Raw genomic sequence first — 27,654 nt, 5'->3', positions numbered from 1 at the left:
TTAAGCTGCTCCATTTTAGAAAAGGTCTTTGCTGAAATACTGGTACGTCGCAGACAGGCAGACATCATCACCTTTTCCAGAAAGGGAAAGAAACATGGTGAAATGACTTTGCCAGGCTTACAGATGCAGTCACTGTCACACTGGAGACCACACCTAGATCCTTACACTTCCACATCAGAAGTTCCTCTTCTGATTGCTCTCCCTTCATTGACAAGAGGAGGCATTGGTAATGACTTTTTTGTAACCTTCTGTTTAGCAGGCAAGGTATTCCTGGCTTGCTAAGGTAGAATAAAAGCAACAAATCTGTAGAAAAATGTTGACGTTCAGAAGCATAATCTGTGCTTCTGCATTCAGCTTCCCAAGGAATGAGTTCGGTTAGATGTTGTTTGGAGCTGGAAGTCTCCCTAATAGGTACTCAGTGCATTACAGGCCGGGATGAACGCACAGGGTTCTTGTCAGCAGAGGTACAAGGAAGACTTTGGGGTGGATGTTTTCAGCTTTGTGTTTCAGATCTGCATCCAGCTCTTGACAGATACCAGCTATTACTGAGCCTCTGCTCCAACATGGATCCCTGAGATGATGAAAGAAAAACGTCTAGCTTGTATGAGACTAAATGTAGTTTTGTAAATGAGATCGAACATGTAGATTTGGGGTAGATAGCCTGAATGTTAAAAATTCAGGCTACTTAAAATCATTTTCAACTCTTACGTTTGTGTTTGTAGAAGCAATTGCGTGGTAGAGCAGAAGTGACCCTGAAGTTAGGAATTGAAGCTGAAGGATTTAACTGATAGAGATGTGTTGGTACCCTGACAGGACTGAAAGGAGCTGTCTTCTGATGGGGGCTAGCAGAGAATCTAAAGCCCTGTTCTTTTCCTTGATGTGTAACCTGGCACTGGAAGTGTTTTCCCTTCCAAACTAGCCGATGGATCACACTTAGGGCTGGGAGCAGCCACCTACCATCCCCTGGGTGCTGTGGGAGGCCGTGTTCAGATTCACAGACAGGCGAACTTGGGATTTGTCAGGCACTTCTCCAGCAGAGAACTGAGAGATGCTTGTGGAGCCGCTCCTTCCCCTGCAGGCAGGAGTGGCGTGCGTGTGGTTTACCTGATAGCTCCCTGGTAAGCTCTGCACAGCCCTTTCCTATTCTCCGAGCTCTGCTTTTGCTGTGGCTCGCCTCCTGCAGCAATTCACAGGAGGCCTGACGGTTACATGGCTCTGCTCGCAGCGTAGATGAGGGGAGGTGATCAGGAGCCTGGGGATGGTCTCCTCGCAGCCAGGGCAATGCCAGGCTGCAGAGCAGCCCTTCGTGGCAAGCTAACAGCGTGGGCACAGGGCAGTGTGTGCTGTGGCTTAAGAAACACAGCTCAGGGCCTCTGCTCTGCCTTCAGTGCAGCCCACAAAACCCCCTGGGGGCAGGCTTAGCTTGAGCAGCCTGAGCTGATGGCTCCTTTCCCTTGACAGGGGCTCCCCGTTGAAAAAGTGCATCGTGGTGAAGCACATGGGCAGGGAGGAGATCGCAGCGGACGGGACGTGCAGCAAGTCTCCCCCTCTCAAAAGGCTGTGCCAGGACGTTCAGGTATGCTCCTGGGGGCTGGGAACGGGGGCTTCTTGTTGCTTCTTGTTTTTTGGAAGTCAGAGCCCAGCAGATCACTGTGTGAAACCACTGGAGAGCTCCCCTGGATGCTCCTGACTCCTGTTCCTGCATTCTCCCTGCTTGCTGTTGTTGCTTTGGGAGCGGTATGACGAAGGGTTCCTTTGTCTTCCCGAGATCCCTTCCCTGCAGCTTTCTTTAACACCTTCCCTAGCTGCCAGCCTGCGGGATCCCTGGAAGCACAGCAGGGCGCAGCTTCCCCAGGCTGGATGCTGCTAGGACGAGGACAAGATGGTGTTTTCCTCTGTCTGGTGAAGGACTCCCTCATTTTAATCCCGTATCGATCTCCCCTTTTGTGCAAGGAGCAATGGGGCTTCCTGCACTGTAGCTGTGACGGCAGAAACAGCAGAGAAAAGATTTCGTTTTGGGGCCTGAGCCCAGCCCCAAGATAACAATCCTAAGCTGGGAATAACGCAGTCGCTGTGTGGCTGGCACAGGAACTGTGTCAGCTGTTGGGGCTTGGGCTTTCCCTCGCAACTGAACCCAGATGGAAGGATGCGGGCCAGGGACATGTGGTGAGAGGGGACGGAAGGAGGAGAAGGTGTCAGGAGCCGTGGCATCCTGCTGAGCTCCTGGGGCTGGGCTCAGCCCTGCTGCACCTGGCAGCCGGGTGCTGCCTTCAGCCTCCCGTCACCTCCCAGCACTAACAGTGTGCTCCGTGCCACGGGGCATTGTCTTCTGCCCCTAAATGTTTGGTAATTAATTCCCAGCAGCTCATCGAGTTACCCCTAGGTGCTGGGATATGGCCCGTGCAGGCTGGTGCTTGCCCAGAGCTGGGCTGTGTTTGGGGGACGCGTTTGAGCTTTGGGTTCTGCTTCCAAAGGGAAGGTCCGTGCACATCCTGGCAGAAGCCCAGCAGATGAGGTGTCTTTTAACTTTGCTTGTTCAGCTGTGTTAACTTCTTTGGGGTGTTGCTCACTGTTTGCCAGCCCGGCCGTGTTACGCTGGCCTGCGTTGCCCCTTCTCTTGCTAGGAGAGGGGAGCTGCAGAGGGGTGGGAAGACGGGAGCAGGCCAGCGTTTGTTGTTTCCCCAGCTGGGAAGCTGCGGTGCAGCCAGCCCCGTGCTGCTGCTTTTGGTGCTGTGAGGCTCCCGAGCAGCCTCTTGGGCGCAGGCAGGATCCGGGCTGCTGGCTGTCAGCCCCTGGGTCGTGCTGCTGCCCTTGTTCAGACACTTCATGAAGGATCGCCCTCCCCCTGAGTGCATTTTTGCTGTTCCATTGCCTGTGTGATGGTGTCGGGGGGCTGCGTGCCTGTCCCGTGCTGTTGTGCCCTGCCTGGAGGTGGTGGGCACCTGGGGAAGGTGAGGGAAGTGGCAAGGCTGCTGCTTAGAGAGCTTCTCCTGGCCCGGGCGCTGGGGCTGTGCCCCCTGCAGCCTGCCAGGCCGATTTCCCAACTCCTTGCCTGCAAAGCCTGGTCCGGATCCTCCGCTTCTCATCTTTCACACCCTCTTTGTGGATTTTTAACAGGAAAAAAAGGCTGAGAGCCCACAGAGACTCCATCCCAAGGTATTTACGCACAGCGCTGCCTTTCTCCCCTCGGCACCTCCCCTCTCCAGCCCTCCACCTTTCTAACCGCTCCGTGTGGCCGCACGTGCCCCCCTAACCGTGCTGCCAGCGGGTGCATGTCAGCTGTCAGACACCGCTCGCTGCTTGGCTGCGGTCACCGGGCGCTGCCGCCCTCATCCATCGCTCCCGTGAGGCCGCGTGGCACAGCCTGGGGTCTGCGGCACCAACCGTGCTGCCAGAAACAAATCTGCTTCTGTAAAGCCACCTGAACGCACCTGAGTGTGCTGGCAAGGTGAATTCAGAACCCCTCGGGTTTGCTGCTGGTGCTAGGACAATGTTTCACCCCTTCTCCTCTAGGAGCAGTCCTTGCAACGTGCTTCCCCTCGCCCCAAGGCTGGCAGGAGTCGCGTGCAGCTCCCCAGCCCTGGCCTGGGCTCTGCTTGTTCCAGCTGAGGAGCTGCAGCCTCAGGGCCCCACATGAAGCACGCACGGGCCAGGCAGCACGGGTGCTCTGCTGGAGCACTTGGAGAGCCCGGGCCTGCACGCTGGGATGGGATTTTATTGCTCAGCATCACCACGTGCTGTCGGAGGCTCAGGTGTTCCCCAGTCCTGCTGGGGCCCCCAGCACGAGCTGCCCCAGGGCCTTGCTGACCTCTCTCAGGAGGCATCCCGCTTGGGTTCTGGCTCCTGGCCTGGCTCCACGGAGCTCCCGTTACCTAAAATCCCACCTAGGATCAGGGCAGCCCACTTTGCGCAGCTCACACGCGTGGGGCAGCTCTGCCTGCAGGCACCTTCGGCTCTGCTCCGTCCCTCGGCTCTGGGTCTCCTTCTTACCCTGACAGCTTCACGGGGTCAGAGGGAGGCAGCACGTCCTGCTGGCTCCCCTGATTTAGGAGCTGTCGGGCAGGGCTGGTTCCAGGGGCCGTGTGCTGTGCTGCAGCTCGGCCCCGCTCCGTGGGGCGGTGGAAATTTGGGGCTGAGGGGGCCTTGGGGGAAGGGTGCCAGAAGGCTGCTGGGCTGGCGTGAGCTGAGCTTGGGGGTGTTTGCCGTGGCGCCTTGCTGGGAGCTTGCTGATGTGCCAGAGGTGTGGAAACGTCTCTCCCAGGTAAAGAAATCCCAAACGGGTGCCGTGGGGATCCGCGAGAGCTTTCCAAAAGGCCTCAGCCCTGCGGTGCTGTCAGCGCAGGGCCGCAGCCGCCGGTGTTGCTGCACCACGCGCAGGAGCCGCAGGCTGAGCGCTGCTGCCCAGCGCCTCCAAACGGCGTGCACACAGCTCTGGGGATGCGGAGAGTCACTGTGCCACCCCGTGGCTGCTCTCTGCGCAGAGATGCTCCAGCTGAGGGGATTTCGGGCTGCCAGACTTGCAGCACTGGCACTTGCTGCCCTCAGGCCGCTTGGTGCAGCCTGCAGCTGGGAGCCGCTGGGATCCAGCTCCCTGCTGGGGACCTCACGCCCAGAAATCCACCTGACTTGGCAAGTGCCACAAGCAGGCCACCGTGCCTGCTCAGCCACAGCATCCCCCGCAGCCAGAAGTTCCCTTTACCCATGTTTCCACCCTGCCTTGCTGGGGTGACATCCTCCTGTTGCGTTTCTGCCTCTCGGACCGAAGGCAGCCTCCGGCCCCATCTGCTCGGGGGGCAGCCTGGGGGCTGTGTGTGGGCTGTCCCACACCACGCACCCCCTTGCTCTTCCCGGAGATGTCCCAGCTGGGAGCTGGCCTCCTGGTGCTGTGAGGCTTGGGGTCAGCGTGCCCGGCCTCACGGAGATGTGCGAAGCAGAGACCTGCCCTCAGGGTGAGGAGCACTGCCCGTGCTGTCCCCAGGCTCCTCCAGGGAAAGGAGAGAAGGTCGGGTGGACTCGGGTCTTGCACTGCACCGTGCCATCCTGGGGATGGAGCCAGCCAGCACGGCTCTCAGGGTGACCTCTGCCCATCACCCATGGGTGCTGGCAGCCCCACTGCAGCTCTGGCACCTTCAGGCAGCTGCCGCTGGGCATTTCGGTGTCAGAGCAGCCACCTCTCATCAGGGGAATTAGCTTAAAACCGGGATGTAACAGGTTTTCTGGGCTGCAGGGCCAAACAGCATGAGCCTGGTGTGTTTCTGTTGGTCTTGGGGCGTGTGGTGTGCTGGGGCTCGCTGCTTTGCTGTCGGACTGCAGCTCAGGGGCAGGAGGGGGCCCGTGCCCTGAGAGCACGGAGCAGCTGGGGCTGCAGCACCTCTCCTGGCTGCTCCCGAGAGGGGTTTGTTTGTCTTGCCAATGGTTTGGAAAACCTGCTTCAAGGCTCGCAGCCGGACGCCGTGTAAAGGTTTTCCTTGCTGGCTGCAGGCTGAGAAAGGAGCTGCTGGAGTGGGAGCTGCAGCTCCGATGCACGGTTTGCAGCAAGCAGCTCTGGGCAGCGGCCGTGCTGTGAGTCCTGTGGGCCAAGAGGGGTGACGAGGTCGGGGCTGCAGCCCCCTTGTCCCCTCCCTGCTTTTTGGGCAGGGGCTGTTCCTAATCCTGTGCTTTCCTCAGACCCCCTGGAACCCAGGCACGGACATGTGGTGGCACGAGCTGATGAACGGTGCCAGCACGGAGTGCGAGCCCGAGTGGTGTGACTCGGAGGACAAACTCTTCATCCTCTACACCAGCGGCTCCACGGGGAAACCCAAGGTACGGCTCGCCTGTCCTGAGTGACAGCAACACCTCAGGGGGAAGAGGAGCTGTGCAGGGGCTGTGCTGGCTGCGGTGCTCGTCCCGGGAGGACGAGGGCCCTGGAGCTCGCTGACGGTGCTGTGCCCTCTCCCCGCAGGGCGTGCTGCACACCGTGGGCGGGTACATGCTTTATGCTGCCACCTCCTTCAAGTACGTCTTCGATTACCAGCCTGAGGACGTGTACTGGTGCACGGCCGACATCGGGTGGATAACGGGCCATTCCTACCTCACCTACGGACCCCTGGCCAACGGGGCCACCAGCGTGCTCGTGAGTGCTGGGCAGCCGCTGGGTGCCTGACTGCGGGGGGCTGGAGGTGCTGGTGCTGAGCCACATCCCTGCCTTGCTCTGTGATAACGCCCCAGGACGTGCTGTTCTCCCTCGTCCAAAGCCCCATCGCGCTGTCTGCCACGTCACAGGGCTCTGTGCAGAGAGGTGGCAGTCCCCAAGGATGATGCAGGTGCCTTCCCAGTGGTGCTGGGCAGTGCCAGGCTCTGGGTGGTCAGTTCTGCAAATGCTCCCGTGCTTCTTTCCCTTAGAAACACAAGCCTTGTGTACTGGGCTGCCAGGCTTGCTGCAAACTGATGTGAAAGCTGGACCAGGAGCTAGGGAGTGATGTTATTGACACCTGAGGTGGATCTGGCAGCCTGCGGTTAATTCCTGTGCCTGTGTCTCCTTTGGCAGCGTACAAATCGGGAACCAGAGGCCTGTGTCCAAGACTCCCGTGAGGAAATGCACACAGGGAAATGTCATGCTGGGAGAATCCTTCTTAGTGGGGTTCTGGGTGCTCCTGGTTGTGGTTCCATCACTCTGTCTGGATCGATCACCCTTTTATGTGACACAGGCAGTGTCATCGGGGCTGGTGGGACCGTGTCACTGTGAGAGCCCCCCAGCTGCCCTTGCTGGTAGGGTGCTTTGGGGGACAATTGCTAGGACACCAGCAGCAGGAAGGTGCTAAATCCATCTGAGGAAGCAGTACGAGGGGTCCTGGACTGGTTTCACACCCGGTGCCCCTGGCGTGCCTCTAAGGACGCTGCTGGGCTGCAGCCGTTCTCAGGGGCTCTGCTTGTGAGGGTGCCTCAGGCGGCTGGGAGGGAGCAGCGAGGATCAGCTGTGTCACTGCCCTCTCTCGCTCAGTTTGAAGGTGTCCCCACCTACCCGGACATCGGGCGCATGTGGAGCATTGTTGACAAGTACAAGGTGACCAAGTTCTACACAGCACCCACAGCCATCCGGCTGCTGATGAAGCACGGGGAGGAGCCCGTTAAAAAGTGAGTCAGTCCCCTCGGACACGGGGCCCCTGGCTCTGGCGTAGCTTCCTCTCCCAGCAGCAGCTTCCCCACTGCGCTTTCTGAACAAACCGAGACCTTTTGCCTTCAACCCAGCACCTTGCAGGCTGTGTTTCTTTGCCCCCAGCACTCCCTGCAGCATGATGCTCAGAGCAGGCTCTTCTCTTTCTCCACGAGCTGCAGATCAGCTTAGACTTGGGCTTTTCCCTGCTCCCCACCCAAAGCTCACGGAGGTGGCCCAAGGAAGGGAAGGAGCAGAGCCAAGTGGGATCTAGCAGACAGCAAAACCACAGAGGTTTCTCCTTTTCCCCCACAGTTGAGGGCAGAGAAAGGGCTGAGCTGTTGAAACCCCAGATCCATTTGGGAGGCCCAGGGATTCCTGCAGGCTCTGCAGTGCCACAGACTCACAGCTGCTTCCCTCCGTGGCCTGCTGAGCCCCTGCGAGCCCCCTCCTCTCTGCAGGCACAGCAGGAAGTCTCTGAAGGTGCTGGGGACCGTCGGGGAGCCCATCAACCCTGAAGCCTGGCTGTGGTACTACCGTGTGGTGGGAGAAGAGCGGTGCCCCATCGTGGACACGTTCTGGCAGACAGAGACGGTGAGTCCCCACCTGGGTGGGTGTCTCGGGGACTTCTCTTTCCCTGCTGCTCCTGGCAGGCAGCGGGGTGTCTGGGCAGGTTTGCCATAGTGTTCCCGTGGTGCCATGGGGACTAGTTGGTTGGCTTGCCCAGGAGCTTGCTCCTAGTGGCTGGTGTAGCCTGCAAGTGTTGGTTCCCCTTCTCTCAGGGCCTCAGAGTCCATGGGGAGACCTCAGAAGGGTCTCTGCCAAGGTCTGCTCTGAGCCCTGCTCTCTCTCTCCCTCTCTCTCTCTGTTTTCTCCAGCATCTCCAAAGCTTTAAGCCCAAACGTGGGCTCCCTATCCCCTGTTGTATCCTCCCCAACAGGCTGGCATCACCTAAACTCATTCCTTTTTGCCTCCCTTCACAGGGTGGCCACATGCTGACGTCTCTCCCTGCTGCCACCCCCATGAAGCCAGGCTCTGCTGTGAGTACTTCTCTCCTTCCTCCTGAGAGGGAAGGATCCCCAGGATCCCCACTCCCTCTACTCTGCCCGTTACAGTGCCTGGGCTCACCGCCCTGTCTCCTCGCTGTTGTCCCCATGGCAGACGTTCCCCTTCTTCGGCGTGGTCCCTGCCATCGTGAATGAGTCGGGGGAAGAGCTGGAAGGAGAAGCAGAAGGCTACCTGGTAAAGAGGGGCTGATGTCCCACGCCCTCCCCTTGTCTGTCCCCCATCACCTCCAGGACGTTCCCGGTGCCGTGAGCACCTCTCTGCCTGCCCTAGGCCCAGACAAGGCTCCCTTTGGGTGGCAGGAGCTGCCCTTACTGCCCTAACTCCCTGGCAGTTCTGCGAATGAACTGTTCAATGATCCATGAAAACACTTGCACACATGGGCAAGGCAGGAGGAAGAGAACAAGTTGTCAGCCGAGCTCCTTTCCCTATGCCAAGGGTGGAGAGACTTTCCCAACAGATCAGCACAGGGCAGCAGCTGAGTGTCATCGCTTAGGGCTGCCTCTGCAGCATCTCTGTAGCTGCACAGCACTGCAGAGATCAGGTTATTTTCCCTCCCATTGCAGAATAAATAGTTTATAAAATCCCTGGGGGAGGTAGAAAGCAGTGTGCACTACCTTGGCCTTTGGAAGAGCTCCTCAGTGAGGTGGTTTCCTCCATGTCCCCAGGAGCTGCAGAAGGGTTTTGTTCAGCTCGACAAGCCCTGGAGCAGTGTGGGCACTGAACTTGCTGGCCACTGATGCTTGAATCAGATTCAGAAACATTGACCCACAGCAGAGGCCGAGAGCTGGCTCGGTTAAGAGTTGTTTTTGCTCCCACTGACTCCGGTTTGCATTTCTCATTTTCTCATTGCAGGTATTTAAGCAGCCCTGGCCAGGAATAATGCGCACGCTGTACGGAAACCACCAGCAATTTGAAACCACCTACTTCAAGAAGTTCCCTGGGTACTACGTGACAGGCGATGGTAAGGTGGCCTGGGCGGCGTGTGGGTGCGGAGGCCCGAGGACAGCAATTAAAATATTGCAGTGGCTTGGCCTCAGGATCCCTTATCGGTTGCTCTGAGGACTGGCACTGCTTCCTCACGCTGTCACTTCTGGTTATTTTTAGGTTGCAGGAGAGATAAGGATGGTTATTACTGGATCACAGGGCGAATCGATGACATGTTGAATGTTTCTGGTAAGGACAACTCTTGTCTTCAGTGGGAGCCAGCGTGCTTTGTGGCGCGAGTTAACGAGCCACCTTGCTTTTATGGGGGACAGCTCTGCGTCTGTGGGCCTGCCCAGAGACCTGTCCCCAAGTCAGACAAGCCTGAGGCTTGGTGACTCCGGATTAACGCCTCCAGGAGGGAGGGAGCCTTCTGTAATCTCTCAGAGGAGGTCCTCAACCAGCGTTTTGTGCTGCTGTGTTGGAGCACGTGGGGCCACAGGGGATCTCAGCGAGGCGAGGCAGGGCAGGGCCTTGCTGTCACTGATCCAAGCTGCAGCTCCAGGTAGGGCTAATGTCAAAGCTGCATCAAACTGCACAATGCTGTGTCACCAGAGACAGAGCTTTTCCCCAAAATCCAGCTCCCTCTCAGCCCGTGCTTTGTTTAACCCTGTGGCCGGAGACAATTCAGACCTGTTAAAGAAAAGCCTGAAGACGGGAGGGAGAACAGCTGGGGAGGGGAGGGGGCCTTGCTCTGCAGCCTGTCCCCCAGGAGCAATTCCTGGCAGCCTTCTGGGGCAGCCCCACCACCGCGCTGCAGAAGGCAGTTCCTCCAGCTGTTTTCTCAAGGAACTGGAACCCGACCTCTCAAACCTACAGTTCCAGGGCCTTTTGGGCTGGCAGAGCTCTTCCTGCCAGCTGCTGGAGGCTGCAGGCCCCCAGCCCCACGCAGCTCTGTGCAGCGCTGCCTTTTCTGCTTCCAGGCCACCTGCTGAGCACCGCGGAGGTGGAGTCGGCCCTGCTCGGGCACGCCGCTGTCTCTGAGGCTGCGGTGGTCAGCCACCCGCACCCCCTGAAAGGGGAATGTCTCTACTGCTTCGTGACCCTGAAGGACGGCCACGAGTTCAGCAAGAACCTGGCAGACGAGCTGAAAAAACAAGGTAGGGACAGCCAAAGATCTGGGTGGGGGAGAGCAGCGCTGGGTAGGCAGCGGAGGGGTTGAGGGCTTGGGCGCTTACGGGTGCGTGTGGCCTGGGGAATGCAGCACGGACAACTGTGACAAGGTGCCCCCTCTGATTAGAGAGCACGGCTGGCACAGACTAAAATTAGTTCTGCCTTTGGCTGCTCATGTGATGCTATCTCTGCCTCTCGGGAGCTGGCGGCCGCGCCGAGGACCGGGGTAGCCAACCTGGGGCTGTTGCAGCGGTGGCAAGGCTCCCGTGGCTCTCCCTGGTGGGCTGGGACTCGCACAGGGGCTGCCTGGTTACTTTGGGTGGGAAAAGGGCACGTTTGCGAGGCTGTCTCCTGCAGCCAGGAGGTGCTGGCAGAGCAGAGGCTGTCAGGCAGTGCTCGAGCATCAGCTTTGTGCAGTCCTCAGGCCAGCGTGCTCCGGCTTTGGGTGTGCAAAGCAGGGCAGGCCGAGGTAACAGGGCTCATGCGAACTTTCAAATCCAGTCTGCTGTCCCTTACTGCCGTAGTTAAATACTTCCTGCTGAGGGTGGGGCTCTGGTGGTTTGTGCTGTGTGCCCGAGGCAGCTCTGACATTGCCACAAAGGACTGCATGAAATGCATCCGTGGCAGTTTTGTCTCTGCAGCAATGCAGTAGCGTAACAGTGATTGCTAGGCCATGACAGAGGGCTCTTGAAAACGGAGGGAATGGAAACAGGAGTGCTGCTGCCTGTGGGAAGACGTGCTGCACCCTGCTGGCGCTGCAGGGCTTGCTGCCCCTTCCCACAGCTCTGAGGCTGGGGTGCAGCAGCCCTGGGCTCCCCTGGGGGCTGTGCTCTGTGTGTCTGAGCTCAGTCATCCTGCCTGAATGTGTGGGATCTCCTTGCACCTACCATTAAAATATTTTTTTTTCTCTCCCTTCACCACTCCTCCTCCCCAGTCCGGGAAAAAATTGGACCGATAGCAACGCCGGATTACATCCAGTATGCCCCCAGCCTGCCCAAAACCCGTTCAGGTAAGGCCAGTGGAAGGGAATTGTCCCTGAACTGCTTGTCTGAGGCTACTTAGACCCACGGGGAGAAACCCCAGGGCAAGTGGGATGCTGTGGGTTTGGACGCTGACTTCTGGGGCTGCTGAAGTGATCCTGAGCCCTGCTCTCCTTTTGTGGCTGTTCTCACAGGAAAGATCACCCGACGGATATTAAGGAAGATTGCCCAAAATGACAGAGACGTGGGGGACATCTCCACCTTGGCCAACCCAGGCATCATAAACCACCTTTTCAACAGCAGATGCGACACTAAACTGTAGCAGCAGGAGCTGTCCCAGCTGAGCAGGGCTGTAGCAGCAGCGGTATCCTGATGAGCAGGTCCCTCAAATAACCACTGACTGCCCTGGGAGAGAACCCTTCACCCGGTGAATCGAATGTACAAATATTAGAGACAGGAAAGGCTGGCCCCGGAGAGAGAGGCAGCACCTCGTGGGCACGGCCCTGCCTTGGAGGAGCACGCGCGTTGTGTCGCAGGTGGGAATCATCCACCTGAGCTTCGGCCTGGTTCACGCAGGGACTTGTGCTCCTCTGTTTTTCGTCACCTTGTCCTTGATTTATTTTTATTTTTGTTCTTTTTGGGAGGGGAGATGAGGTGTTAATTAGTAACTTTATGTCATTGAGGGGCCCTGGTGCCCTCCCCTTAGTGGGGAGGAACTGGGGGGTTGTAGGGGAAGTGGTACTGGAGTTACTTAATGCAGGCAGACAGGGGTGGTTCATCTGCCACTGCCCACACACTAAGTTTCCTTTCCTTCTCAGGCTGCTGTGAGCTGAGGAAAGACTTAAAAACACTTTCACATCGTAACTACAACAGAGTTTTAGTCTTGTATCCACTGTCCAAGCTGGTTGCTAGCGGAGCTCCCCTAGCCTGAAAGGGAGTGAGGCAAGGCTGGGGGGAGCTCTGTGCTTTTGGGTGGATTTTGTTAAAGTTCACTTGTACCAAGATCTGCTACATCTACCTGCAGGGTAGCAGCTGGTTTTATTTTTCACAACCCAGGTTCCTTTGCTCTGGCTGCAGAAACAGGGAGCCAGAGGCCAGGGGCTTGACCTGATGTGCTCCCTGGAGCGCTGCTGCCACCAGCGGTCGGCTCAGCCTGGCAGGGGCAGCACAGCCCAGGGCAGGGGTGGGAGCTGCTGGTACCAAAGCGAGCAGGGGCACAAAGCTGGCCACAGGCACCTCTCCCACTGCGAGCAAACCAGCTGTGGGTTACAATGCACCACAACCTGTGCTACAGCAAGGAACCCAAAGCACATGAGGCTGGGTTAGGCCTAGGTGACTTCTTATCAGGAAAAAAGAAGTTTAAAGCCACTTTGTGCTTTATGATGATGAGAAAAAACACCTCCAGCTTCCGAGTCTGAGCAGCACCAGGTACTGCCACAGCCAACGTTTCCTCTTCCCATCGCTCACACTGCCCTCCAGCCCTGGGCTGTGCCGGGAGCTGCTTCCCTGTGCTGTGTGTAATGAGATCAGACGTGAGCTGTTGGAATTCCTACACTCAAACCAAAGGAGAAATGGGCTTTAAATCTTGCTGCAGCAGGTGTTCAGCAATCGCCACCCTACAGCCTCTGCCTGTAACCTGAGCTGACTTTTGGTGGGGCTGGAAAGGAGGCAGGGACTCTGCCGGGGCTCAGGGTTGGTGCAGGTGCCCTGGGGGCTGTTGTCCAAGCCTCGTTTCTTACCTGCTGCTCACACCGGCATGCTACTTGTCTGTGATCTGTAATGTCAGTCGTGTGTCCCATGTGCCACCCACTGCTCTGTGCCACCTCTCTGACAAGGATTCCTACATCTGCTCTCCTCCTATGTTACTGTGGGTCTGCTATGTAATTTTGGCTGGAGACAGCTAGAATTCTATGCAAAATGGAATAAAATGCAAGGAAACAACATGGAAGCGGACTTAGAGCATGTGTGGGGGTTGTAGGTGCTTGCCTGGGGGGAGGCTGGGCTGCTCACAGGGTGTTTTTGGGCCTTGGGGTCAAAGGCTGGGGCTGGCTCTGCTGTCCCCTGCCATGGGCAGAAGCTCCAGGGACACAGCCTGGACCTCAGCTTCTTACAGGTCTCCAGCCAACGCTGCTCCACCAAGGTGCAGGGGAAGCAGGAGGCTGAGCCCCCCGCCTGGCAGCAGCCCATGCGTGCAGGCTGGGGGCAGGAGCAATGCCAGGGAGAAAGCTGCGAGCAGCTGGGGGCTGTGGGGCTGCTGAGAGCACCCTGGGGCTTCACCTGGGCACCGGCCTCTGCACCACGCTCCCCAGCCTCACCTCCAGCTCAGCCTTCCCAGGGAAGGTGTGTGCATCCTGCCTCTCCCAGCTGCTGCTACCCTCCTGCTCCTGGAGCAGTGCACAAACTGCACGCCCGCAGACCCAGGGCACGGTGTTTTATCCTGGAGAGCGCTCACCCCACGCCAGCAGCTGCTTGTGCTGGGCTGCAGCTGCAGAGCTGGGTGCCAGGACACAGCCCCAGCACTGAGCTGTGCAGGTGGGCATTGAGCAGAGCAAAACCTGCCCCTACAACAAAGGGTTGTGTAGGGTCTGTGCACAGCTGTGCAGCTGCCCCAAAGCCAGGCCTGGCCCAGGAGCTGCTTAAAGGCTGAGCTCGGCTCCTGCCAGGTGGGAGAACAGAAGGATAATGAGATGCTGAGGGGCTCCAGTGAGCTCGCAGCTGCCAGTAGGGCTTTTTGGATCAAACCGGACTTTGCAGGGGTCATGTCCAGAAGAATCAGCTCCCCAGAGTCCCAGCAGTGAGTTCAACCACCTGACTGGAATCGCTGTGAGGTGTGGGGGGTCTGAGCAGGGCCCAGCGCCCTCGACAGCCTCACCTGGAACCTCAGGGTGCCCACACAGCCAGGAGCTGCTGTGCCCATGCCCCACAGCTCACAGCCGTGCCATGTCAGGGCACTACACCACAGCTGGCAGTGACAGAGTGCTGTAGCTGTAACCCCAGGGACACAAAAGGCCCCTCACGGCAGTGCTCTGGGCACCCCCTTCCCATGGCTCCTGCCAGACAGAACTGCCCCCAGGCCGGTGCTCAGATTGAACGTAGGTTTTAATCTCCATTTGGGGGTAATCAACCCCCCCATCATGAACCCCAACATGGGAGTTGTGGAATTAGCCACAGACCTGAACCACTGCAGTGCCCGGTTAGTGACTGGGTTGAGCACCCCGGCAGCGGGGTGGCCGAGCAGCCCACGAGGTCGTTCCTCAGGAGCAGCGGCTTTCCTGCTGCCACCGCCACAGCAGAGCTCGGGCTGCTTTACCAGGGCCCCTCCTCGGCTGAGGAAGGGCTGGGGGGGAGAGGGGTGTGCTGGGGGGAGCAGCACGAGCTCGGGGGCCGGAGCGCCCGCACTGTTCCCATTGAGTCAGGAAACCCGGAGGGAGGGAGGCGTCCCACCGCCGGGGATGGTCCCACAGTGACGCCAAGCGAACGTGCTGGCTGTGATGGACGCTTGGCAGAGTTAAACCAGGGCAGCTGGGGCTGTGCAGGAGCCACGAGGCTGCTCAGACACCGGGGAAGGTGGAAATCGGAGCAGCAGCACCTGAGCCGGGGCTGGAGGGGCTGGGGACAGGCAGAGCTGGTCTCAGCCTTTGCCGTGGCAAGCAGCAGGGCAGCGGGAGGGGAGGCACAAGGGGCCTTGAGTCCCACAGCTGAAGCTGCTCCTGGCGCCTCCACCTTCCTCCTCCCCTTCCCTGGGCTTTGGGTTTCGGTGCCTGCAAACAGTGCAGCAGGAACCCGGGGCCAGCACAAATTTGGGGCCGGGAAGGGCCACCCTCCGGCCCTGCACAGACCCCGAGGGGACACCCCAACCCCCTGCACAGCCCAGGGCCGACCCCAGCCCGTCCCCCCGCTGAGTGCACCCCGAGGAAAGCAGCTCGGCCCCGTGGGCAGCACAGCAGCGGGGCACTCACACCAGGTAGGGGGTGTCCAGCACGGCCACCCCGGCCGCCACCCCGCCGTCCGCGTGCTCCACGGCCTTCGTCCGCAGGAGGTGGCCGGCCGCCTCGTTCATCACCAGCTCCTTGCCCTGCCTGCAGAGAGAAGGGCAGCTGGGCAGCACTGGAGCAGAAAGCCCACGGCCTTTCCACCACCCTGGACAGTTTGAGCCCTGTTCCCATTCCTGGCTGGGGCGCTGACATAGACTCACCTGACATAAACGCCGAAGATCCCAAGCTCTGAGACGCACTCGGATGCTTTTAGGGGACTGTGAGCCCTCAGCAAGTAATTCCGTGTTGGCTGGGGCTGGATCTTATCCATCAGGATGTAGGAGGTTCTCTCAGGGCTGTCTTTGATCTTCTCCAGCACCTGCCTGAGCTCCTCGCCGTAGAGGTTGTTCCCTGAGCACAGGACGGGCAGGTCAGGAGCTTCCCAGAGCAACAGAAGCCGTTTGCAGCCCGAGCAGATGCAGCGCTGCCTGTGATTCCCCCAGCTCTGGGACCTGGAGCTCCCTCAGCACCATGACCTGTCCCCGTGGCCAAAGCAGCTCCAGGCCTGAGCCCTGAGCCACACCGAGACCCCCCTGCAGCTCCTACCTCCGCCTTCCCGCTGCGGCTTCAGCACGAACTGGTCGGGGTTGGCGATAGCCGTAGCAGCTATCTTGTCACCCTCCTCACCCTGGCAGGAAAGAAAGCAACAGCAACGCATCGGGGAGGAGCAGGAGCTCCTCGATGGGCTGCTGTGAGCAGGATAACCAGGGGCCCGAGGCCACAGCGAGGCCCCCTCGTGTTTCTAACCAAGGAGGAGCGCCACGTGTGCCAAGAGCGCGCCCGCACCCTCACTCCCACCCCACTCACCACATCCAGTGAGTAGAGCCCGGCGAACGTGGCTCGGATGCGAGCAATGGCCTCGGTGCGGCCGGGCAGCAGCTTCTCCAGGGTCCCCGGGCGGCTCAGCTCCTGCTGCACCTTCTTGGTGCCGGCCAGCTGGGTGGCGATGTCGGGGCACTTCACTGCCCTCGACCTCTCCAGCAGCAACCGCGCCTCCCAGTTCTGCGAGAGAGGGAGAGCGACCGGCCCATCACAGCCAGGTTCTCTCCCTTCCTCTTCATTTTTTTGACAGGCAGGGACGGGAATGGCATGCTGGAGAGAGGCACACGTGGGCCTGCCCCTGCCCCGGGGAGCAGCACAGCCAGGCTGCTCCGTTGCCTTCCCCTGCACTCCCCTCCCCAGCATTTTCAGCCAACAGCACAATCTGCCCTGTGTCATTACCTCCTGCAGCCAACAGTCCTAGTGCATAGTTTAGGGCAGAAAATTATTTGTAGTTCAAGCCTAAACGCTTTAAGCAGGCGCTAATCAATGTTAACCCGTATCACACAGCCACAGCTCGGTGCTGCAGATGGAGTGACCACACGAGTGGTGACTGGAGAAACCCACTCCTTTTTCTTATTACAGGAGCACTGCACGAGCAGCAAAGATGTGTCAGCTTCCCAAAGCCGCTTGGATGGGCCTGACCCACCCGGGACAGGACCACAGGGTGTTTCAAACCCTCTGGCACTGCCACAGAGCTTCTGGGAGCGAGCAGTGGGTGCTGACCTGCTGATTGTAGTTTGTCGGCACGTAGCCCTCTCTGTAGTACACCACTGCTACCTCCTGGCCATCCCTGGAACAGAAAGCAGCAGCCATCAGAGCCAGCAGCCACCAAGGGGGCTGCCAGGGCTCAGAGGGCGTTCGCCCCTTCTGCTTGGCCTCCCGAGCTGCTCTGCTCCTCCTCGAGAGCGCCTGCGGCACGGGGAGCTGGCACCAGGCCTCTGCCCTAACCAACACCCCGGTAACTCAGGCACCCAGCTCAGGAGGGAGGCGAGAACCTCATTTTTTAGTAGCCTTGCGTTCCTGCAGCTGGGGGGGGGAACGGGATCCTTCCTGGATGGCGATTCCAGGCAGGACACAGCAACCTGCCCCAGAGCAGCCGCGGTGCCACGCACCGAGCCGCAGCAGCGGAGCGCGGGCAGGGAAGGCGGCACGGACACTGCCGCGGGCAGGCAGCACGCCGTAACCGCCTCCACAGCCAGACAGGATGCTCTGCGGGAAGTATCTGCAGATACTTTCCCCTTAACCGTCTGGCGATGACAAACGCTCAGTAGTTAAACATGGCAGAGGTGCCAAAAGGTCAGAGCATGGAAAAATAAAATTTAAAAAATCAGCTAAAAAGAGGAAAAACACGGGCAGGCAACCAGTGCTCCTCGTGTGGCTCCAAGCACGACAGCCTGGGAACGGGACGAGCGAGGAGCCTGGGATCAGCTGCGGGCTGATCCTGAGGGCGCTCAGAGCCAAGGGAGGCCGCAAGGACTTGCAGGACTTCACTTCCTCTGCACGGGTAACCCAGCCCTGCCGCCCGCAGGGCATCACGTGGAGGCTCAGCAGGAAGCATCTCGGTGGAAACCTCTGCAAGAGCCAGGGTTTCTCGCTGCATGTGTACACGGGGGGAGAGGGGAGCACGCGGAGCTCAGGAGGCTGTGGTTTGGAGGAGGGAAATGGGGTTTCCAGCTGTAAGGGACTGATGGGTGTGTGCAAAATCCTAGCACAGCGAAAACAAAATCGTTTCAGCTCTAAGGGGAATTAGCGGCAGCAGCCTGGAGCAGCAGCACATCTCACAGCGCCACTATTTACACTCAAAACTGTCACCAACACTGCCAGGCTCAACCCTGAGTGCCAGCAGGGAGCCAGCAGCACACACAGCTCGTACTCACATGTACAGCCTCCTGGCTTCGTCCAGGGAGCCCTTCTCAAACACGTCTCGGAAGCGCTTCCTGATGACCCGAATGTTCCTAAAAGAGGAGCGGGACGGTCACACAGCAGGCTGGGCACAGAGGCACGCGAGGAGGAAACCTCAGCTGGAAGCAGCACGGAGCTGCTGCTCCTTCCCCAGCCACCTCGGCACACTCTCCATGGAGCAGGCAGGTCACAGCAGCTCCTGCTGCCCGCACCCACCCGCGCCCCCAGGCGTGTGCCGAAACGCCCGCGTTCGCCTTCCACCTCCTGAAGCATTTCTGCTGGCAGCCAGGATCCTGCTTTTCTATCCCTGCAGGACGGAGCCGCTCACGGCCGGCTTCCCAGCCAGCAGCAGCCGGCGTTGTGCTCCCTGGGACCACCCCTTATCGCCCTTCTCCACACAGCGGCACTGTGGCCCCGCAGACCCCACTGTTGGTAGGGCCGGGGATCTCCCCAGCTCCGCCTGGGGGCTCGAGCTCCTCACCCCCCCCTTTTCCAGCCCTTCACCCCACAGACCTGCTAACTTTGCACAGATCCCCCACAGCGGGCTGGAGGCTCTGTTAATGAGGCTTTTATGAAATCACCCTCCAGCCAGTCCCAAGTTAGAGCGAGCAGGACCCCGTTATCCCCGCTCTGCTCCTTGTCGGCTGGCCCACGGCAGAGCCACCCCGGTGTGCCCTGAGGACCGCGTGGGGACAGCAAGGAACCGGCCCCGCACACCACAGGCTCTGGAGGCCGCTGGAGCTTCCAGCAACGAGCCTGGGAGGGGCTCTGGGAGGTTTGGGTGAAGATGAAGGGGGCGCTGAGGCTGGGCAGGGGGCCGGCAAAGGAAGGCTGAAGAGACCCCGGAGGGAAGCCCAAGGTGACGGCTGCCCTGTTACCCACCAAGGCCCCCTCACAGCCTCGGAAACCGCGACGTGTTCGGCTTCACCCTCGTGTAGGTGACCGCGTAGGAAGCAGACGGGCTCTGCTTTACCTGTTCCAAAGCTCTTTCTCCACGCATCGCTGATCAAAGATGTTCCTTTGCACCTCCTCCACCAGGAACATCACCACAGCGCTACAAGAGACACCCAGAACACCGTTACACCCTGAGACCCCGGGACCACCACCCCCTGACCTCGGCGATCCCACACGGCTCCCGTGAGCCTCCTCCAGCCTTCCGTGTGCTGGCACGGGGAGCAGGACGGCCCCGTGCAGCTGTCCAGGGGCAGGCTCCTCACCTCCGCGAGCCGTACAGCTCCCAGGCCTTGGCGATGCCCGAGGCCAGCCCCTCGGAGGGGTTGTTGGGCAGCAGCCGCGACGCCTCCTCGGCCATCCCCAGCTCCTTCAGCACCCGCCTGCGGAACGAGAGCGGCTCCCAGGGCCTGGCCGTGGGGCAGCCCCACGGGGCCGGGCCGGGGCGCGGGGCCGCGGCCGCTCCCTCACCCGTGCACGGCGGCGGTGCGGGAGGCCAGGCCGCCGAAGCTGGCGGCGATGGTGTTTATCTCGATCTGCTTCAGCGCCGGCGCCCCGGGCGCCCCGCAGTCGAACATGTAATCCGAGCGGTTTATGCCTAAAAACACGGACTGAGGCGGGAGGAGGGGGGTGAAGCGGGACCCGCGCCCACCCCTGCTTCTCCTGCTGCCTCTCACCGCATCCCCCTGAGGCAGCCTGGCCCCAAACCCTCCCGGGGCAGATGTGGCTGCCCTGGTGCCGACCAGCACCCAGGCGAGGCGAGCCGGGGCCGCGTGGAGCCCACAGCAGGCGCGGCCCCGGTGCCCTGCAGGTCCCGAGCGGCCACGGGTCCCCGCGCTACCTGCGCCAGTCCTTCCTCCAGAACCTGCAGGTGGATCCTGAAGAGCCGGGCCGTGAAGTCATCCACCTTGACCGTGCTGGGGGAACAGCAGGACCCCGTCAGCCCCCTCGCCGGGGGAAGGAGAGAATCAGCCCACCGGGCGCCCTGCCGGGCTATGGGAGAGGAGCCAGACTACAGGAGCTTCGCTGGGTCACCCTGCCGGGCTCCAAACCCCACACCCCATGGTGCTGAGCACTCCGCGGGGATCGGGCAGCCAGCGGGAGATGCAAAATGAGGCCGAGGCAGGCTCCTCAGTGCAGGACTCAAAGAAGCCTCCAGCAAGTTGGGATTCAAAGCCCTGGTGCCAGCACGCTCCAGAGTGAGAAGCCACAAGGCTCAGACACTGGCAAAGGGAAACAAACTGCTGGAGATCCCAAAAAAACTGCTGGCCCAAGGAGACCCCAAAAAAACTGCTGGCCCACGGAGACCCCAAGGCTGCTGGCGTTATGTGAGGACAAACGAAGCAGAACGGAGAGGTGCCTGCCCAGGGGAGTGCACACCGCACCCCTCAGCTCCAAAGACAGAGGCGGACGGCAGGCGGGGACGCCTGGAGGGTGACAAATGCTTCCCAATTAACATCCCCCGTAATTAAACTCGGTGAAGCCCCGAAGCGTTACCTGGCCAGAGCGCGCTCCAGGAACTCCCTGTCCTGGCTGATGGCGTCCACCAGCAGGTTGAAGTCCTGCTGCACGGCGTACGCCTGCCGGAACAGGGCGCTGGGCACGGCCGAGGGCAGCAGCGTGAAGGGCGCGAAGCTCACCACCTGCAGGCGGGGAGCACAGGCAGTGCCACCCCGACCCCATTGAACCCCCAGGCCCACCCCATGGGGTTTTGGGGAGGTTGTGGGGTGGCCGGGCTTACGTCGGAGGCGTTGGGCTCGGCCTCGGTGCGCATCAGCACGCCCTCCAGCAGCGCCGCGTCCACCGCCGCCAGGGCCGCCCGGCGTACGGCCGCCTCGCCCCGCAGCGCCGCGTCCCACAGCCCCGCCATGCCTGGGGAGCCGCCGCGTCACCCCACAGCGCCAACGGGGGCACGGCCAGCGGCCCCAAAACCAGGGTCCCAGCATAGGGGGGGCGAGCAGCGGCAATGCCGGCCCTGCCCCGTGCCCCGCTGAGACCTGGCACCCCACAGCCCCAAACCCAGTCCCCTAGAGACCTCTGGCCACATCCCACAGCCCCCCTGCCCTCTATAGCCCCACAGTCCCCCATAGCCACCCTGCACCCCATAGCCCCCCCTGCACCCCACAGCCTACCCACTACCCTGTAGCCCCCCCGGACCCCAGGGCCCCACAAACCCCACAGCCGCCCCGCACCCCACAGAGCCCTGTACCCCACAGCCCACCCAGCCCCCTATAGCCCCCTGCCCCCCATGACCCCACAGCCCCTATACCCCCCCTGTACCCCACACCCCTCCCCACACCCCATATCCCACCCAGTCCCCCACAGCCCTCCCGGACCCTGCAGTCCCTATATCCCCCCGCCCCCCATAGCCCCCCTGCCCTCTGTATCCCACCCAGCGCCCCATAGCGACCACAGGACCCCATAACCCCACCATGCCCCCCCTGCACCCCACAGCCCCCCCAGTCCCCTGCAACCCCCCCAGACCCCGTGGTCCCGTGATCCCATAGTCCCTGATGGCCTCTGATAGTTCCCCTGCACCCCATAGCCCCCCGCACCCCATACCCCCTATATCCCCCATAGCCCCCATATCCCCTATAGCCCCCATAGCCCCCCGAACCCCCTCCCGCCACAGCCCCGCCCGTCCCGTACCTGCTCCCAGTGCTCCCTGCCCGCCCCGCCCCCTCCCCACGCTGATTGGCCGCGCATCGCTTCCCGCCCCGCTGATTGGCAGCCGGCAGGGGAGAGGGGCGGGGCTTGGGGAGTGCGTGCGCGCTGGACCCGGGGGGCGGGGGACGGGAGCGGGGCTGGCGTCACGGCCGTGTGACGTCACGGCGTGACGTCACTCCGGGCCGGGCGGAGGGGGCGGAGGCACTGGGGGGGGGGTTAGGAAAAGGGGTTCCCTGCCTTAATTAACGCCGTTAATCAGCTTGATTAATTAATTAATGAAGGCTGCCCGGCCACCCAGCCGTGCCTGCAAAGCATCGCTCGTCCTCTGCGCTTGGTTCCCCTGGTACCCCGTGGAAAAGAAAAGTGGAAAAAAAACACCAAAAAGCACCAAAAAACGCCAAAAACCACCCAAAACCACCTCAAATGGCCGTTGTGCTGTGCAGCTGCGGTGCCTGGGGCTGTGTCATTTGTCCTGGCCGCAGGAGCAGGGGGAGCAGTGGGGCAGCAGCCACATAACGACAGCGCTGGGGCTCCTGCTGAGGGCACAGCCCGGGGGGCTCCCCCAGAGCACAGCCCCTCGCCGGCCCCGTCCTGCAGGAGAAAAACGGCTCAGCTCCCGCAGCCTGGCTGCCCTGCCCTATGAGTGCCAGCTTCGGCAAGGGTATGAAAGAAATCTGTTGTCCCCCAGGCCGCCTTTCAACGCGAAATGCTCCGCTAAGGCCAGCAATCTTAAACCCCCCACACGTGTGCCTATTGTTTGAGGTGCAGAACAATTGAAGGGTGCTCTCATGGGCTAAAGATAGCCAGGCAGCTGGTGCTGTCCTTTTCGCTGTAACTGAGAATAAAACAATGCCCGCGTATTGTCTGCATGACTGGAGCGGTGACATTGGACTCTCTGCCAAGGCAGCATCCACAGGATCAATGAAACGCCGGTTATTTATAAACGGGTAGTGTCATTTCTTCCCCAAAGTAATTTCACTTCCTTAGCTTTTCCACCAGGCCTTTCTGCGCCGTGGAGCGAGGTATAAATAGCACCGAGCCGGGCTGCGAGGGAGCCAGCGGGACCAGCGGGTGGAAAACCAAATTGGGGGTTTCCACCTGAGTTTGGGTGTGCTTTTGCTTCCCGGAGCGACGCCCAAGCTCCTGGATGGGGACACGTGTGGCCAGCACTGCCCTGCTCCCCAGCTGTGGACGCTCACCCACTTCTGCTCGGCTCAGCCTGCGGGGAGCAGCCCACCAGGGTGTTTCCAGGCTGGTGACTGGAAACCTGGAATCCACGGCCAAAACAGAAGTCCTGGGGTGGTGGCCACCATCTCCTGCTCCCCTAACCTGGGCAGGGCAGCCAGGAGCAAGCCACCTCCTTGCTGTGACCTCCTGATGGACCACAGCAACGTGGGGAGGTCCTGGCACAGTGTGGGGACACACAGCAATGCTGCTCCCTCCTAGGTGGCGGCCAGGCTTGAGGACGGCCCAAGCCTACCAGGTCCCATGGGAAAATCCCACATTTGCTGCCTCTCCGTCTTGAACTGCTGTCCCCTGTCATGAGCTGAGCTGAGGTTGATCAAGTGGGAGAAGACACCTTGGAAACACCTTGGAAACCAAGACCAGGGCAGCTCTTGGGCTTCTTTTCCAAAGGCTGCTGTGTGCCAGGGCCTGTCCCGGCAAGCCGGCTGCAATTGAGGTGCCATTAAGTGTTCAAATAAGGGGGCGAGAGGCCCTTTTCTCTCATCTCTTTTTGTAATGCACTGCCAAAACCTCAAGCGTCTTCACTGAAGTCAGCTCACACATTCCTGTAATATTTGCAGTGTTCGTTACAACCTTTGTTCCTAAACAGATGTTGGGTCTTTCCAGTGGCCATCCCTCTGGAGAAGAACGTCCCTAAAACCTCAAAGCTGGGAAATTAAATGCAAACAACTAAAAACTCCCCAGTTTTTCCCATCTCCAGGTGACCTTGCTGCCTCTTTGCCCGAGTGGGACCTTCCCAGCACGTTGCTTACTAACTCCAGCCCCCGATTTCTCATGTCATGCCTCTTCCAGGTACATTCCCAATCCCAATCCTCATTTTGGATCCATTTTGTACATTCATTTCTTTCACTCACTGTGGGAGTACAGTGCCCAGAGGCTCCGGTGTGCTTATGCTGCCCAAGCCTCACGCTACAGCAAGCAGCAGCACTACTCCTGAAGGCTTTTTGGTGAAAAAGTGCTTTGCAGAGAGCACAGCCAGGGTTTAGGGGTCTGCTCTGGAGGGAGCCTCGCAGCCACAGGCTCGGGGTCCAGGCTGAGCCCGAGGGACACTGGCGGGTGGCAGTGCTGGGCTGTCACCTCCGCCTGAACGCAGACATTCCTGCTGCATGGAAATATGCCTGAAATAGCCCCTCTGCAGATTGTCTTTATCTAATCAGGCGCCTTCGCACCCCCCTCCAGTGCATTTCAGGGAGCTGATAGTGGTGATATGTTAAGTGTGGAAAGAAACCTCTAGCGAATGGCCCGGCTCGGAGAGTAATTCTCCTTCCTGCCACTTATCAGAGCCTGCTAATGGGGAGCATTCCTCCCGCGGGGTCGGGGAGCAGCAGGGAGGTCACAGGGGGGTGGCCGAGCCCCTGGCACCCCCTGGCTCTCTGGGACTGATGAGGAGCTGCTCTGACTGCAAAACACCCAAACAGTTGGGTGCTGGTGGCGTCCTGGCCCATGGGGAGAGGCTTGTCATGCCCTCAAAGGCATGGCCAAGGAGCCCCATCCTCATCTGCCACCTCACGGGACGTTGATACGCCAAGCAGAGAGCTGTAGGGGGAAAAAACAGGGTGCCTTAATGGCAGGGGAGATGCTCACAGTGCTGAGGGTGGTAGTGGAGAGCTGGTGGGATGTCTGAGCAGGCCTGGCACCAGGCGATAGCCACCTAAAGCAAGTCCTCTCTGCTCCAGATAAAGCTTTGGGCTCCTCATTGTGCCTGTGGGGTTCTGTGGGAGGTTCATGGAGATCCCCCACCCGCTGCCCCGCTGAGGGTGCCGCACTGCACCTGTCTGAAAGGCACAGCTCAGGCCTGGCCGGGAATGGCAGGATGAGCGTCCTACCACCCTGAAAACCACATCACAAAGGCTCCAAAATCACCCGCACCCAAAGGAAGTGCGTGTCAGCAGCTGCCGGAGTGACCATTCCACATCTCCCTTTCTACAGAGCTGCTCGGCCTTTGATGGACCCTGCTGGAACATCTTCAAAGAGGGAGGGAAACTAGGGCGAGCAGAAGGAACTGCAGAAGGAATCTCCGAAAATAAAATCGCTTTAAAGATAAGGCAGGGAGGGGGTGAGCAGAGCGCGGGGTGGGTACGTGCCCTGAGAAGAATGTGCGAGGCCGGGCCAGCTGGTAGGGCCAGCACGAGCGCTCGTCCCACTGCCCGTGGCAAAGGTACTTGGCACCGCACCCGCCTCGGGCCTCGGGCCCCTCCAGGGCGTGGGTGGAAACCCGACTCCGAGCTCGGGACAGGGAGGCAGAAGACCACCGGGCCGACCTCAGAGGAACCTGTGGCCCACCACCGCCTGCTGCTCTTCCAGACGCTGCAGCCCTGCTGTCTTGGCGAGGTTGAACACCTCTGCGGCGCCACGGCCAGGTGGGGGCTCAGGACCCCCGATGGTCTCCCCGTAGGGGAGATGGAGGAGACACATCTGTGGAGTCCAGCTCTGCAGCAGCTGCTCTCACGTCCCGGTGGATGAAAACATGGACTTCAGGCCACCCTAGTGGGGGAGTGCCCACGTGGTATTTGGAGATGGGGGCTTGCAGCCTGCTTCATCCTGGTGGGCTCAAGGTCACCTTGTTAGTGACAAAGCAACACGTCTTGGGCACCAGGCCACAGCCTCCTCTCCAGTTTAATTCATGGGAAGACCAGCACCATGCAAAGCCCTTACATTACACTGTGCAGTCACTGAAGTCAATACCGACCCGTCTCTGAGCTCAGCCATCCCCTCCAGCAGGGCTCCCACCCCAGGGGCCAGCTCTGGAGTCCTCCTCCATCCCACAAAGCTCCCAGGCTTCACTCCGGAGTCACCTTGGTGGGATCAGTTGGCATTTCTGTGGACATGACCATAGGACTGGGCAGCCAAGAGGTGTCCCCCATGTCTGCATTGAGGCCCACCTGCTTCCCCAGGGGGTGAGGTGGCCTGGTGCCTGGGACAGAGCAGAGCTGGGCTGCAGAGGGGACCAGCCGCGAGCTGGCTGGAAGGAGGTGTGGGGGTCTTCTGCGGGCAGTGCCAGTGCCAGCCAGGAGGGCAGAAACCACTTAGGATGCCAGCAACTACATGGCTCTTCCTTGAACCTGGCAGAGAAATCCCCATGACGCAGCCACTGGGTTGTGCTGCTCCCACCGGGCCCATTCCCATCTCAGAAAGTTCACGGTGCTGCTGCTGGGATGGAGCTGTGCTCTGAGTGGTGGTCACCGCGTTGCCCATGGACTCTTTGGGGTCAGCCTGGGTAAAATGATGTGGAGGAAACCCAGCAGCCTCTCTGAACAGAGTGATTTTTCATCTGCCTCAGCCATGAACAAAGCTCTGGCGTTGAGGTGAGCATGCTCTGGAAGCAGGACCCAGGGGTTTAGTGCTGGGCAGAGCCCATCCAGAATCAGCCCCTCCAGCAAACCCATTGCATTTCCATTGCCTATAACCAGAAAAGCAAATTCATGACATTTGGTGTTCAATGAGAAGCAGATAGTGTGGTTGGGTAAACTAACCAAGCCCATGGAAAAGAAGGCAAAGAGGTATCAAGGGCCGACCCCAACGTCCTTGCCCTGGTTCCCTGCTCCCGGGCAGTCCAGTGAGGAGAGCCTGGACCAGAGCTGAGCAAGAGGTTCGGATGGGCCAGCCTGGGAAGGTGGAAAGCAAAGATTTTGATCCTGCACTCCTGGCAGAGCAGGCTCCCGGAGCCGTGCTGCCTCCCAGGGCTGCAGTCCCTCGTTCTGCCTTTGTGCTCGCCTGACAATACAGGAGTAAAAATAACCAGGCTGCATTTGCAGGGAGATAAAAGCGAAGTTTGCCTTTTGTGTCTCTCCGGGCAGTGGGACAGCAGCACCAATGGAGCTGTGTGGACATGACACATGGGAATTTCTGACATATCTTTTCCCACTCTGACCTTGACAGACACAATAAAAAGGGGCTTTGCGGCACGCACGCAGCCGCTCAGTCCTATCACCAAGGTTAGTAATAAAGAGCACGGCTGCGTGCACGCTTCTCCTCTGCTACTAACCCGCTTCACCTCCGCAGGGCGGGTGTTCCTGGGAGACAGGGGCTGACTGCTGGCACAGGGTGGGACAGACCCGAATCAGGAGTATTTTTGCTACGGTTTGTGCACTTTGCCAAATTTTGTGCACTTTACCGACTTTGCACTGGGCGCGTTCGTGGCAGCAGCAGCGTTTCGGCGTCATGCCGCGGGACACTGCGTTAGATGGATGTTAGAAAGCAGTGTCATAAAAGTGCCTTTCCAAGCAGCTGTCAGCGCGGTCCTCTAGAAGGGCTCTTCCAAGGGCTAATGCCTCCGTTCTTGCTTTTATTGTCTTGCAATACTGCTCTGCAGCACGGACACGGGTCTTTGCAGAGGCTTTGTGCAGAGCACCCGGGCTCCAGCAGGTCTGCAGAGCTGCAATAGCTCTTAGCTGGGCTTATCAAGAAAAGGGGTGCTGCTGCTGATCTCTGGTCAAGCCCTAAATGCGAATGATTTTGATACCAGGGCGATGCAGGCTCACATAGCTGGGACTTGTAGTGCGAGACTGATAGCAGCAGCAGGAGAAGTGTTCGGTGATTGTGTTGTTATTAAGGTTATTATTAGCTAGTATTGTTGTCGCTGTCTTCTCTCACTCTCTAAAATTAAAAGGACTCTTGGTGACTGTTCCTCTGGGTTAGCAGCCCAGCGGTGGATGCCTTCTCTGTGCACTGACTTCTTGCCCCTTCCCTCTTCTCAGCATTCAGGTGTTGTTCACTCTTCCTTCGCTGTCGGCAAGTCCTCCTCCAACCAGGCAAG

General features: G+C 59.9%; 2 protein-coding genes across 3 annotated transcripts in view; one reads left to right on the top strand and one right to left on the bottom strand.

The window, feature by feature from the left end:
- ACSS2 (acyl-CoA synthetase short chain family member 2) overlaps positions 1–13,218 on the top strand; it is a 31,142-nt gene extending 17,924 nt beyond the window's left edge. Inside the window, exons 7-19 of one of the 2 annotated variants that reach the window (XM_032198634.1) lie at positions 1,462–1,576; positions 3,118–3,156; positions 5,668–5,805; positions 5,945–6,115; positions 6,983–7,116; positions 7,597–7,729; positions 8,119–8,175; positions 8,297–8,377; positions 9,056–9,164; positions 9,308–9,376; positions 10,108–10,284; positions 11,232–11,306; positions 11,472–13,218. In XM_032198634.1, the coding sequence (XP_032054525.1) occupies positions 1,462–1,576; positions 3,118–3,156; positions 5,668–5,805; positions 5,945–6,115; positions 6,983–7,116; positions 7,597–7,729; positions 8,119–8,175; positions 8,297–8,377; positions 9,056–9,164; positions 9,308–9,376; positions 10,108–10,284; positions 11,232–11,306; positions 11,472–11,599 (1,426 nt within the window). In that variant the 3' untranslated portion in view covers positions 11,600–13,218. The remainder of the gene's footprint in view (positions 1–1,461; positions 1,577–3,117; positions 3,157–5,667; positions 5,806–5,944; positions 6,116–6,982; positions 7,117–7,596; positions 7,730–8,118; positions 8,176–8,296; positions 8,378–9,055; positions 9,165–9,307; positions 9,377–10,107; positions 10,285–11,231; positions 11,307–11,471) is intronic. The other variant, XM_032198635.1, reaches the window with a different exon arrangement.
- A 1,140-nt stretch (positions 13,219–14,358) lies between these two features.
- GSS (glutathione synthetase) lies at positions 14,359–20,973 on the bottom strand. Its single transcript, XM_032198653.1, has 12 exons — positions 20,728–20,973; positions 20,484–20,629; positions 19,828–19,903; positions 19,458–19,597; positions 19,253–19,369; positions 19,009–19,089; positions 18,011–18,088; positions 16,857–16,923; positions 16,119–16,313; positions 15,858–15,939; positions 15,473–15,662; positions 14,359–15,356 (listed from the first exon to the last, which is right to left on the bottom strand). The coding sequence occupies exons 1-12, from the start codon at positions 20,854–20,856 to the stop codon at positions 15,233–15,235; spliced, it is 1,425 nt and encodes a 474-aa protein (XP_032054544.1). The 5' UTR covers positions 20,857–20,973; the 3' UTR covers positions 14,359–15,232.
- Positions 20,974–27,654: the final 6,681 nt, after the last annotated feature.

Source organism: Aythya fuligula, chromosome 16 (assembly GCF_009819795.1).
Source record: "Aythya fuligula isolate bAytFul2 chromosome 16, bAytFul2.pri, whole genome shotgun sequence".
In the NCBI taxonomy this organism is placed as follows: Eukaryota; Metazoa; Chordata; class Aves; order Anseriformes; family Anatidae; genus Aythya; species Aythya fuligula.
Note: the sequence above shows the minus strand (reverse complement) of the source record. Positions and strands in the feature narration are given on the sequence as shown.

Coding starts and splice junctions, on each gene's coding strand:
- GSS (XM_032198653.1), bottom strand. CDS start 20,856: ATGGCGGGGCTGTGGGACGCGGCGCTGCGGGGCGAGGCGGCCGTACGC. Junction 19,598..19,827: donor TGGAGGAAGGACTGGCGCAG/GTAGCGCGGGGA, acceptor CTCCCGCCTCAG/TCCGTGTTTTTAGGCATAAA. Junction 16,924..18,010: donor GAAGCCAGGAGGCTGTACAT/GTGAGTACGAGC, acceptor TTTCTGTTCCAG/GGATGGCCAGGAGGTAGCAG.